Source organism: Littorina saxatilis, linkage group LG16 (assembly GCF_037325665.1).
Source record: "Littorina saxatilis isolate snail1 linkage group LG16, US_GU_Lsax_2.0, whole genome shotgun sequence".
Classification (NCBI taxonomy): Eukaryota; Metazoa; Mollusca; class Gastropoda; order Littorinimorpha; family Littorinidae; genus Littorina; species Littorina saxatilis.
In genome coordinates, this window is record NC_090260.1 from 51,634,146 (window position 1) to 51,647,084 (window position 12,939).

The following is a 12,939-nucleotide window of genomic DNA, read 5'->3' on the forward strand; positions in this document are numbered from 1 at the left end:
CATAACAGATGAGATGAGATGAGATGAGATGGGGTAATACTGGGCGTAGTTCAGGCGATCCAGGCAGCATAGTGTCACATCCAGCACAAGGTGTTTTCGCTGGAAGAACAGCACAGATGAGATGATGTGAACCTATGTCAGCGGCAAGCACATGATTTAAACGGAAAATTAAAAAAATGCCAGAACTTTGCAAATATTAATTAAGAAAATAATTGTAGTCAATAAAAGACAACAACAAATGCCAACAACACATTCATTCACACAGACAGTAAAATGACAAAGGCACACACTAACTCTACTCACCCTGTTGATGGCTTCACGGATAGCACCAAAGCGAATCACGCCCAGCTTGTCTTTCTTGGCGTCGCTTTCTGCGCCCTTGTCTGCCTCTGTCAAGGTCACAACAAGTTTCATGCACATTATTTCTTAGCTCTATCAGTACAGGTATCAGTACAGGTATGAGTACAGGTATGAGTACAGGTATGAGTATAGGTATGAGTACAGGTATGAGTACAGCTATCAGTACAGGTATCAGTACAGCTATCAGTACAGCTATCAGTACAGCTATCAGTACAGCTATCAGTACAGCTATCAGTACAGCTATCAGTACAGGTATCATTACAGGTATCAGTACAGCTATCAGTACAGGTATCAGTACAGCTATCAGTACAGCTATCAGTACAGCTATCAGTACAGCTATCAGTACAGCTATCAGTACAGCTATCAGTACAGGTATCAGTACAGGTATCAGTACAGGTATCAGTACAGCTATCAGTACAGGTATCAGTACAGCTATCAGTACAGCTATCAGTACAGCTATCATTACAGGTATCAGTACAGCTATCAGTACAGCTATCATTACAGGTATCAGTACAGCTATCAGTACAGCTATCAGTACAGATATCCATACAGCTATCAGTACAGCTATCAGTACAGCTATCAGTACAGCTATCAGTACAGGTACAGTGGTGCCTGGGATGGAAGGACACCCTTGGGACCAGCCCACAGTGTCCCTTCATGGAAGGTGGCCTGTCATGACAGGTACTTCTTGATCAAGATACAGTGGAACCTCCCATGACAACCCGTCTTATTGAGAGATGGTGTTTGTTTGTTTGTTTTTGCTTAACGCCCAGCCGACCACGAAGGGCCATATCAGGGCGGTGCTGCTTTGACATATAACGTGCGCCACACACAAGACAGAAGTCGCAGCACAGGCTTCATGTCACCCAGTCACATTATTCTGACACCGGACCAACCAGTCCTAGCACTAACCCCATAATGCCAGACGCCAGATTGCCAATTTTAAAGTCTTAGGTATGACCCGGCCGGGGTTCGAACCCACGACCTCCCGATCACGGGGCGGACGCCTTACCACTAGGCCAACCGTGCCGGTAGAGATGGTGTCAACATGGCCACACCAACAAAAACAAAGGACCATTGTTATGCTTGAAGATCAAGTAAGTCATAAACAGAAGCTGGAAAGGAGAAAGCACAGAACTGCCAAGCTACCTGCCAAGCTACCTGCCAAGCTACCTCCCTTGTTACACTCAGGCAGCAAATTCCCAACAAAGACCCCTCCACCAAATGACCGATTTTCTGGACCTTTTCAAGGTTGTCAGGGGAAGGTTTTACTGTGCTAGACAAAGGGCCTTTTTAGGCAGGTGGCCTTCAAGGGGAGATGTCCTCTCATCAGCAGGTCCTCATATCCCAGGCATCACCGTGTTACCCACCACAGGCATTTACAGTCACAATTTAAAGAATCATAAATAAGATGAAGAAAAAAACACCTGAAAACACAACTCAAACGAACCGATGGGAAAAGTCACTTGCTACTGAATCATTGGACAATGAAGAGGCAAGTGAGCAAGCTACCCCAGTGCACACAAACATGCATCAAAAGAAACACAAGAGAGAGAAAGCATACTCACGTGGAGACTCGAACCTGTCGGGAAACTCCTGCAGCAGCATGTCGCGGGCCACGTCCGCTATCGCACCGAACACCACCACCGGCCGCACGAAGGCCGCTGGAAACAAGTAAACGTCACATTCAATGTCAGTGGAATGGAACAATTTAATTAAACATTCCATAAACCTGAGATTTCAAAATCTAGTTTTAATAGTAATAATACGCAAACTGACCATACCTTACCCTGGGGGTTGAGTCGGTCGCACCCTTGCTCGCGGTCCTGGAAGTCATGTCACCTGACTATTTACCAGAATCAGGTGCAATACGGACAGTTATCTTTTTTATTTCAAAGGTGCAACCGACCCAACCCCTCAGGGCTCAGCAATTGTTAGTTATGGTCTAGTCTATAGAATGTGCAATTAAATTAACCTTTTTGTGTTTTGATTCTTGATTCCTGATTTTGAAACATTAGCAGCCAATTTGTTTAGGGTTCGGTCTAAACTCACACAAGAATCAAAAATAATCCGAATGTCAGCATACTTACGATCTCTCAGCACCACTCGTTCATAGGGTGGGAACTTTGTCGCTAAGCCAGCTGAAAAATGAAAGAAATGTCTATGTCAGATGATTATACAAGTCTACTACACCTATGTTGCACCATCATTTTGTCTATCGAAAGATTTTACCATCTGTTCAACCCTGTCAACAAAAAATAAATAAATAAAATTCTATAGTTCAGATAGGTGATTGAAGCCAGCAAATTTCCCTTGGAGTTGTTTCGATCAAATTCGCCAGACAAGTTTTCTTACATTGGCATCTCAGTATTCAAGATGGGGGAGAGATTTAACTTGAAAGCCGCTCATATGTATAAAAAAGTTAGTCTTGAAGTAAAGCTCCATGATGATCCATCTTTACCTTGAAATAAAGAAAAGACACAAAAAAAGACAAAAGGAATCGCCCACAATGCCCACAATAATTCTTCTTCTTCTTCTTCTGCGTTCGTGGGCTGAAACTCCCACGTACACTCGTGTTTTTGCACGAGTGGAATTTTACGTGTATGACCGTTTTTACCCCGCCATTTAGGCAGCCATACGCCGCTTTCGGAGGAAGCATGCTGGGTATTTTCGTGTTTCTATAACCCACCGAACTCTGACATGGATTACAGGATCTTTTTCGTGCGCACTTGGTCTTGTGCTTGCGTGTACACACGAAGGGGGATAAGCCACTAGCAGGTCTGCACATAAGTTGACCTGGGAGATCGGAAAAATCTCCACACTTAACCCACCAGGCGGCCGCGGCCGGGATTCGAACCCTCAACCTTCCGCTTTGGAGGCCGACGTCTTACCACCACGCCACAGCGCCCACAATAATTCTCAAAGAATGGTGACAACTTGTCTGACATTTCAAAGCAAAACAAGACTTCCAACCTTTGGAACATGGCACAAATAGGTCCGAAACAAAACAAAACAAAACAACAACGCTCCAAATTAAAATATGAAAAGCGAACAAAATTAGAAAAAAATACTGCATTTTAGTTTTCACTTTCTTCAGGCAACCGATCTCAAAGAATGCCGCATTGCACAAAAGACAAAAAAAATGTATAACATTTTATGCTGAAGCATAGGGCGGGGATGTAGCTCAGTCGGTAGCACGCTGGATTTGTATCCAGTTGGCCGCGCGCTGTCAGCGTGAGTTCATCCCCACGTTCGACAAGAGATTTATTTCTCAGAGTCAACTTTGTGTGCAGACTCTCCTCGGTGTCCGAACACCCCCGTGTGTACACGCAAGCATAAGACCAAGTGCGCACGAAAAAGATCCTGTAATGAAAGAGTGTGACATGAAGTTCTTGTACATCATTGTAAAGAGTGTGAATGACGTTTTAGTTTAGATGTCAAGCGCTTAGAGCAAGCCTTTTTAAAGAAAGTTTTTGATTTAGCGCTATATAAATGTTCTTATCATTATTATTATTATTAATCCATGTCAGAGTTTGTTGGGTTATAGAAACACGAAAATACCCAGCATGCTTCCTCCGAAAACGGCGTATGGCTGCCTAAACGGCGGGGTAAAAAAACGGTCATACACGTAAAATTCCACTCGTGCAAAAAACACGAGTGTACGTGGGAGTTTCAGCCCACGAACACAGAAGAAAAAGAAGATGCTGAAGCATGCTGAAAGCCCAAGCTGTGGGTGCCTAGCAAGAGTACTATCCCTCTGTGTAAATAATGTGAAAAGGATGTTACTTTGTTTCTTTCTTGAAATGTCAAAGCTCTTTTTCGAAATGTCAAAATAAAAAGCAAGGGTTTTATCAGCAAGCGGCCGAAAACTCAACCAAGCTAAGTTCTTCGTACTTATTGTTTGTCTGTGCACTGTAAAGACCGTTGGGTCAACATATTTGTGATTGTAACGTATTGTTTTGTCAATTACAAACGTTCCAACAAATTATCTTTCTTGTTTTTCTTATTTAGAAATGTCAAAGCTACCATGCATAGCAGTCAGTGCAGTTTTACTGACAATAAGAAATTTGTGACTCTACAGACATGAATCATGATACTGTACACTGTCAAGAATAGAAGAATGCAACACGATGAATGCACGCATATGTAACCAAGTGCGAGGGATTTGCGGTGTAGGAGAAACAACTACGTTAGTCAAAGGGATTGGACCGCGGGTTTGTTTCCCTTTGCGTTGCTGAGGTTAAAATGTAGATTTGCTGCAAATTATGTTTTGACAACAAAATACGTTTTTGTGTTATTAAGATTTTATTTTGATCGACAGGGTATGAGTTCACAAAGGATTTGTGAGTTGGAAAGTGGTTTGAATTACGAGTACTGAAGGATTTAGGTTTTTGGTAGGAGAGTATTTTTGGGTCATGTGATTGGAGACGCGCGCGAAGATGTTCCTTTTCCGCCTGACTGCGAAGTCGAGAAGACATGCTGGCGTAGTATTGAGAAAAGAATCGGGAAAGAAATAGAGATTCTTGGCAGCATCCGGTGATCTAATGTGGTAGATTGTGATGCCAGACGTGGAGGTAATTTTGATTTTATATTTGTATGATCGATGGTGAGATTAAGGATGAAAATTTGTTGGATTTGAAGTGGTGCTTGTTGTGAGAAAAGCCTGTTTGTGGATGGCGCCGGTGCAAATCATATTTTTGATGAAAATTGATGATTAATCACAGGTATATTGGTAAAATAGGATGATATTTTGGGGGAATATTATGTTTGGTAGTTATAAGGAATGGTTTTGAAAACGATTGATCAGAAAATTGAACTTTTAGTTGAGTTGTGAAAGACAGTCTATTTATGACGAGGTGACGTCACAGGGTTGATTAAGAGTTGAAGTGGAAGCGTGATGTGACAGCCGAGACTATGTTGTTAAACCGTGTTGTACACAGTATTAGAAGAAAGTGTACTATGATAAAACATAAATTGTGGTAGATTTCCGGGAAAAGTATTAATTTCATAGTGAAGTCAGTCAGTAATCTGAGATGACAACATCTTGGATACGACAGGAAATCAAAATCGTTAATTTAGTCGCTATTGATAGTTCCGTAATAATTGCAGATGGAGGAGGATGCCGCGGTTTGCATGTTTTGGTCAGAGGTAGCGTGACCGAGAGAAGAGACATGAGAAGAGGTTCGTACATCCTTTCCTTTGCTTATAGTTGAATTCAGTGAAGAACAAGATGGCATTAATGTGTTATTAATGTAGTGTTAGTTTTGTCAATGAGTTGTATTGAAAGAATTACGACAGACATTGTGAAGATTTGATGATAAAATCGCCATTTAAACTTGGTGAAAGGGAGTGAAGAAAATTATGTTCTAACACAGAGAAAGCAGGTAAGAGGTTGTAATACCTTGATGTACATACCCACTGTGAAACAGGCAGTAATGTACCCTGGGTGTGTGTGCTTTTGTGTTTACAGGGAGCAGACGTCGTTTGTAGACTACTCTTTCCTAAGGGGTTTTCAGTTTTTAGTTTTAGGTTTAGGTTTTAGGTTCAGTTTTATATTTTATTTTTTTATTTTTTTTATTTTAGATCTAGTTTTATTGTCTTACGGGGTTCTCTCGGTAATCATTATTTTGTGACTGTTGTGAACGTCAAGTGTGCTCTACCCGTATAGTGTAATCCAAACTTTAACCGGAAGTTGTGATGACATTGTCCATGGTAGGGGTGTTTGTAATAGTTGGTATTGTGAAGAGGACAGTGTATTGAATTTTTTGATAAAAGGATGGTTGTGTGATCTGCTAGTATTGGGGTCAGTGAGTGCCCTGTGGATGTATGAGAATGATCTAGCATGGGATTAACCCTTTTGTCGCCTGACAGAGATATTGTACGCTCAGGCTGAAGCCCACCAATCCTCTGAGAACTCGTCTTGTCTGTACGTATGTGTATTAGCTGCCATTATATTAAGCAATAAAGTACAAAGTGACAACATTTATTGTGTGTCGTGGTGGTGAAAGCAGACGCGAGTTTGTGTTGCAATTGTTTTCTACGTTTGTTTTGTTTTGTGAAATTATTTTATCTTTTTAATTAGTTTCAATTGGCCAAGTCTTTCCCGGTTCTTGTCTTATTTCTCAGCGGGGTCTCGAGACACGAGCCCACGGCAGGCCTTGGGTTAGAGCTCCCCCCAAGTAAATTTTGGGAGTTCAAAACTAGTTCCAACCACTCTTCTTGTATTTTTATCACATATTTGAGTGAGAGAGTGGAAGTTGATAAGTTCGATCCGTGCAAGTCTCGCAAGAGGACGTAGGAAATCCTCTTCCGGGCATAGTTCGTACGGAGAGAACGGGGCTAACTCAATAATGTGATTGGCACCTCCTTGTTTATCTTAGATTTTTACTTCGGTCTTATTTGACCCATTGTGACCTTTGTTGGGCATATTTGGGCTGTTATTTGACCGTAGTAGGTCTTACATAGAGTAACGAAGAATGCTGCAACACTGTAATGAACAGCTTAACAGAAGAATAAATAGGGATGAATTTAATGCACATGTCTACAGCTGACACATTGTGTGATGGAGCTGAACATTGCACAGATTTCTGTACCCAGAGAAAAAGGACAAGTTAAAACCATGATCAGTTGAGATTCCTGTGACATCAATATTGTTTAATAACAAGCAAATCAAAACTCACTTTCCCCCCCAGTTTTGATGTTTTAATTCCACTAGAAAAACAAGAGGCGAAGCCATCAAGGCTCACGTAAGAAATCGACAAACAGTAACACAAACTCAATCACTCCGTCACACATACACACACACCACACACACACACACACACACACACACACACACACACACACACACACACACACACACACACAGAAAGAGCATAGGTGAAACTGTGCAAGAAAGCGAGACACTAGATCTAGATCTGTCTGTCTGCATGTAGCCTACTTACAGGGACACGACTGCCAACTAGTCTCGGCCCGCTCAAAATAATAATGACAGAGACTTTCAGTACTTCCTTCGCGTGACGTCTAACCCTCTTACGTCATAATGTGACGTCAATGTAATGTGACGTCTTCAAATGTTAGAGTTTCTACCACAGACATACACACGCACGCACGCACATACGCAAAGACAGACAAAGTTACGATCGCATAGGCTACACTTACGTGAGCCAACTACATGCAATTGATCAGCTAAAAGATCTAGAAAAGCGACAGTTGTGCTTCCTCTGCAAGGACTCCATCATGGAATTCGTATTTAGCAAAGCAGCGTTCATGATCTAATTTGTTTGTTTATTTGTTGCTTAACGTCCAGCCGACTACGCAGAGCCATATCAGGACGAGGAAGGGGGGGATGAAGGGGGCCACTTGTCAAGCGATTCCTGTTTGCAAATGCACTAACCCATTACTTGTGTCCCAGCAGGCTTTAGTAAAACTAAATTAATACCTACTGGAAGATTACCAGTTTCCAGTGTGTTAAAATAGGCTTAACCTATCTACTGCTGGACTTACATCAGAACACTAACAGATTAAACTATACATGAATCGCGAGACAAGCGGAAAGAGAAGAGATTTTTGGAAAAAATACAGGTGAATGAGCAAGAAGGCAGAAAAAGGAAAAGAATTCATGAAGAAAAAGAGAGCATGACAGGAAAGAGGAACCAAAAATCTACCTAACAGCAAACTAGAAAGCTCCTGCGGTTCCAAAAACAGGAGGGGCCTTTAATTTCATAACCGCAGTGCCCCACTGCGGGAGTTCATGATCTAATTCTAAGATTCACAATGAGAAGAAAAAAGAACAAGCAAAATGAAAACAAACTAAACAGCTGCCTGAAAGATTTAGTTTGAATTTAACACAAGTATTTGTTACGGTGTAAGAGGGGTTTAGCTACACCCCGTCACACTCTCAGTATATTCTAAACTTGGCCACAAAATTATTGCAACAGATTTCAAACCTAAATTATAGCATTAATCCCCATGTCATTTCATTAAAACTTTATATGCCAGTTAAGGCTGTTCACGTAACCTTCAGGATCACCTTTTGGATTAAATATTTCTTTAACAGGGATCACGTGACCGCCGCTCAAGTCAGGGTACCCTCAAAATCGACCAGATAAAAACGGAAAGGCCGAATGAAAAATCGACACAAAATCACAATAGACAAAAGCTTTGCAACTTTGACACTCGAGAAGAAAGTCAACCCAATTATCTGCCCTGAACAGATTGGTTTGTTTTGCTACCATGCGTATTTCATGTGCTATGCTATTCCTACTCATGCAGGTGTTGATCGCATGAACAAGTCTGAAAGTGACACGTGGCTCCCAGTCAATACCAACATTCTGGGCATGAGTTGCTGTCAGCTCACCAAGTCTGATTCCAGCCCAAAGTCTCAAGATTCGTATGTATCATTATACTACTTTTCACTGAAACAAACTTTCATAAATAATTGAAAGTCGGCATAAAATTTAAACATATTTACAAGGAAGATCTGCTGCAGTATTATACAGTATTATGTACTCACTACTTCTCACTGAAACAATTATAACTGAAGGTCTTTATGAAATGTGAAACTAAGAGAGGCGAAAAGTATGTTCAAGCACAGTCTGCTACTACCTTGACTGAAAATCTGAAAGAAATGTGAAATTCTGAGAATATACACGCAAGGTCTGCTGAGTCTACAATGACTGGAACTTGAGAACTGCTGCAAATATGTGCAAGCGAGATAGGCTACTACCATGACTGAAAGTCTGAGTGAAATGTGAAACTGAGAGAGTGGCTGCACTATGTACAAGCGAGATAGGCTACTACCATGACTGAAAGTCTGCATGAAATGTGAAACTGAGAATTGCTGCGGTGTGTGCAAGCGAGATAGGCTACTACCATGACTGAAAGTCTGCATGAAAGGCGACACTGAGAATTGTTGCAATATGTGCAAGCGAGGGAGGCTACTGCCATGACTGAAAGTCTGCATGAAATGTGAAACTGAGAATTGCTGCGGTGTGTACAAGCGAGATAGGCTACTACCATGACTGAAAGTCTGCATGAAAGGCGACACTGAGAATTGTTGCAGTGTGTGCAAGCGAGATAGGCTACTACCATGACTGAAAGTCTGCATGAAAGGCGACACTGAGAATTGTTGCAATATGTGCAAGCGAGGTAGGCTACCACCATGACTGAAAGTCTGCATGAAAGGCGACACTGAGAATTGTTGCAGTGTGTACAAGCAAGGGAGGCTACTGTTGCAAGCTTACCTCCTCCATCTTCAGCTAAGGAACCAAAGACCACAAAAAAACAATTAAAAAAAAATTGATTAAAAAAAGTCTACAGAAATTATAAAAAGCCTGAACACACATTTCCATGTTGAGGGGATATATATATGTAGGTTTGAATTCATGGACCCCCTTTAGCTAATTACAGACACAACAAAATACCACCCCAAAAAAGAAAGAAATTAGACTTTGAAAGATGTATCTGAATACCATGCAACTTTATTTGAGCCAACTTCAAAAATGTGCACAAATATTGCATTTTAGGAGTGTCTTGCATATTTGTTAATACATGTACCACCGACACATAATAGATCTCGTTGTGCATCAAGCAAGCAAATGACTCAAAGTGAGCGCAACCCCAGGTTAAAGTGAGCGCAACCCCCGGTTAAAGCTGAACAGTAGCGATAAAACTAGGGCAAAAGATGCAACTCCGATCAATGGTTTGCTATCCTGAGTACCCTGATGTGTGTGTGTGTCTCTCCGGCCCGCCCTACCCAAGTCTCACTCCCGTCACCCTATCAAACGCCCGAGCTGGTCAGCGAGGTATCGGTCTAACTTCCGCCAACGTGCTGTACAGTGAATAAAAGAATCTTTCAGCTGTACAGTGAATAAAAGAATCTTTCAGCTGTACAGTGAATGAAAGAATCTTTCAGCTGTACAGTGAATAAAAGAATCTTTCAGCTGAACAGTGAATAAAAGAATCTTTCAGCTGTACAGTGAATAAAAGAATCTTTCACCGTGGCATGCGTTTGAGAGTAGTGATTGGTTCAAGGTTTTCAGTCAGACTGAACATGGTGACAGCTGCTTCACGGCTTTTTATAGTGCGCTCAGTGTGAGACTCGGGTACATCGGATGGAAGACACACAGCGCACGTCAGGGGACAGTATCCAGGGTAGACTATGGTGGATGGGATCTGAATTGTCACCCCTCTTTCTTTCACAAAGCAAATTAATTAGCTTTATCGTTACTTTTCAGCTTTAAAAAAAACAATAGGTCAAACTAAAATCTTGCACAGACGACAAGCAACTCACAGAAAATGACCTCCTCCCAGTGATCTTTGCCGAGGGACTTTGCTCGCCGGGCCGACTTTCTCTTGAACAGGCCGCCCCGGCCCTTGCTGGGTAGTGTGTCCCGGCTGCTGACGTTCTCCTGCTGAGCGCTGGCCAGGGATTCAGCCCTGAGAGCACAAGACATGAGGCAAGAGAGATGTAGGATTGCATTTCAACCATGTGCAGTACACCAGGCAAACGGCTTGGCTTGCAGACATTCAACCCAACCATCAACAGCTTGGCTGCTTTCTATCGGAGAGTGCACTTTTTGCTGACTTCATTTCACGACTGACAACTATGTCATTAATATGTCAAATTATTCAAGATAAACAAATCCCAGAAGGGCTACTTGCAAGGCAAGACCAAACAGACCCTAGGCTAGGTCCAGCTCTGGGCAATACAAGTTTCCACATTTGAGCTCTCTCTCTCTCTGTCTCTCTCTCTCTGTCTCTCTCTCTGTCTCTGTCTCTCTCTCTGTCTCTCTCTCTCCGTCGCGATATAACCTTGAATGGTTGAAAACGACGTTAAACACCAAATAAAGAAAGTCTCTCTCTCTCTCTCTCTCTCTCTCTCTCTCTCTCTCTCTGTCTCTCTCTGTGTTTTAGTATCACTTGATGGTACTTTTTGTTCTGTTTCCTTTGTCTGTTCGTTCAAGGACAGATTGAAACAAGCCTTACATCTTCATCAATGTTAAATAAAGCTGAGTTAAGGTCAGTTGTCTCCCTTACTTCTTGCTCAATGTTAAATAAAGTTGAGTTGTCTCCCTTACTTCTTGCTGTTAGGAATGGTTCCCTTCTTGACCTCCTCGCCGCTGGACCCCACGCGTATTGCCAGCCACGACCCGCCCACGCCCCGGAACAGCGTGTCCTTGATGTGGAAGATGTCGCCCGCCTTGAAGGCATGGTCGTTGGACTCGGGAGTGGGCTGGTAGCTCAGGTGGGTCCTGCAACACATCAACCACAACATTTCATGTCCTGCAACACATCAACTACAACATTTCTTGTCCTGCAACACATCAACCACAACATTTCATGTCGTGCAACACATCAACCACAACATTTCATGTCCTGCAACACATCAACCACAACATTTCATGTCCTGCAACACATCAACCACAACATTTCATGTCCTGCAACACATCAACCACAACATTTCATGTCCTGCAACACATCAACCACAACATTTCATGTCCTGCAACACATCAACCACAACATTTCATGTCCTGCAACACATCAACCACAACATTTCATGTTCTGCAACACATCAACCACAACATTTCATGTCCTGCAACACATCAACCACAACATTTCATGTCCTGCAACACATCAACCACAACATTTCATGTCCTGCAACACATCAACCACAACATTTCATGTCCTGCAACACATCAACCACAACATTTCATGTCGTGCAACACATCAACCACAACATTTCATGTCCTGCAACACATCAACCACAACATTTCATGTCGTGCAACACATCAACCACAACATTTCATGTCCTGCAACACATCAACCACAACATTTCATGTCCTGCAACACATCAACCACAACATTTCATGTCCTGCAACACATCAACCACAACATTTCATGTCCTGCAACACATCAACCACAACATTTCATGTCCTGCAACACATCAACCACAACATTTCATGTCCTGCAACACATCAACCACAACATTTCATGTCCTGCAACACATCAACCACAACATTTCATGTCCTGCAACACATCAACCACAACATTTCATGTCCTGCAACACATCAACCACAACATTTCATGTCCTGCAACACATCAACCACAACATTTCATGTCCTGCAACACATCAACCACAACATTTCATGTCCTGCAACACATCAACCACAACATTTCATGTCCTGCAACACATCAACCACAACATTTCATGTCCTGCAACACATCAACCACAACATTTCATGTCCTGCAACACATCAACCACAACATTTCATGTCCTGCAACACATCAACCACAACATTTCATGTCCTGCAACACATCAACCACAACATTTCATGTCCTGCAACACATCAACCACAACATTTCATGTTCTGCAACACATCAACCACAACATTTCATGTCCTGCAACACATCAACCACAACATTTCATGTCCTGCAACACATCAACCACAACATTTCATGTCCTGCAACACATCAACCACAACATTTCATGTCCTGCAACACATCAACCACAACATTTCATGTCCTGCAACACATCAACCACAACATTTCATGTCCTGCAACACATCAACCACAACA

General features: G+C 42.2%; 1 protein-coding gene across 4 annotated transcripts in view; it reads right to left on the reverse strand.

The window, feature by feature from the left end:
• Nucleotides 1–12,939, reverse strand: part of LOC138951187 (tight junction protein ZO-1-like) — a gene marked incomplete at its 5' end in the record, with an annotated part of 77,834 nt that overhangs the window by 29,550 nt on the left and 35,345 nt on the right. For 3 of the 4 annotated variants that reach the window (XM_070322825.1, XM_070322826.1, XM_070322823.1), the window contains 6 exon segments: nt 304–389; nt 1,929–2,024; nt 2,451–2,501; nt 9,606–9,620; nt 10,655–10,800; nt 11,442–11,615. In XM_070322825.1, the coding sequence (XP_070178926.1) occupies nt 304–389; nt 1,929–2,024; nt 2,451–2,501; nt 9,606–9,620; nt 10,655–10,800; nt 11,442–11,615 (568 nt within the window). 4 annotated transcript variants of the gene reach the window in all.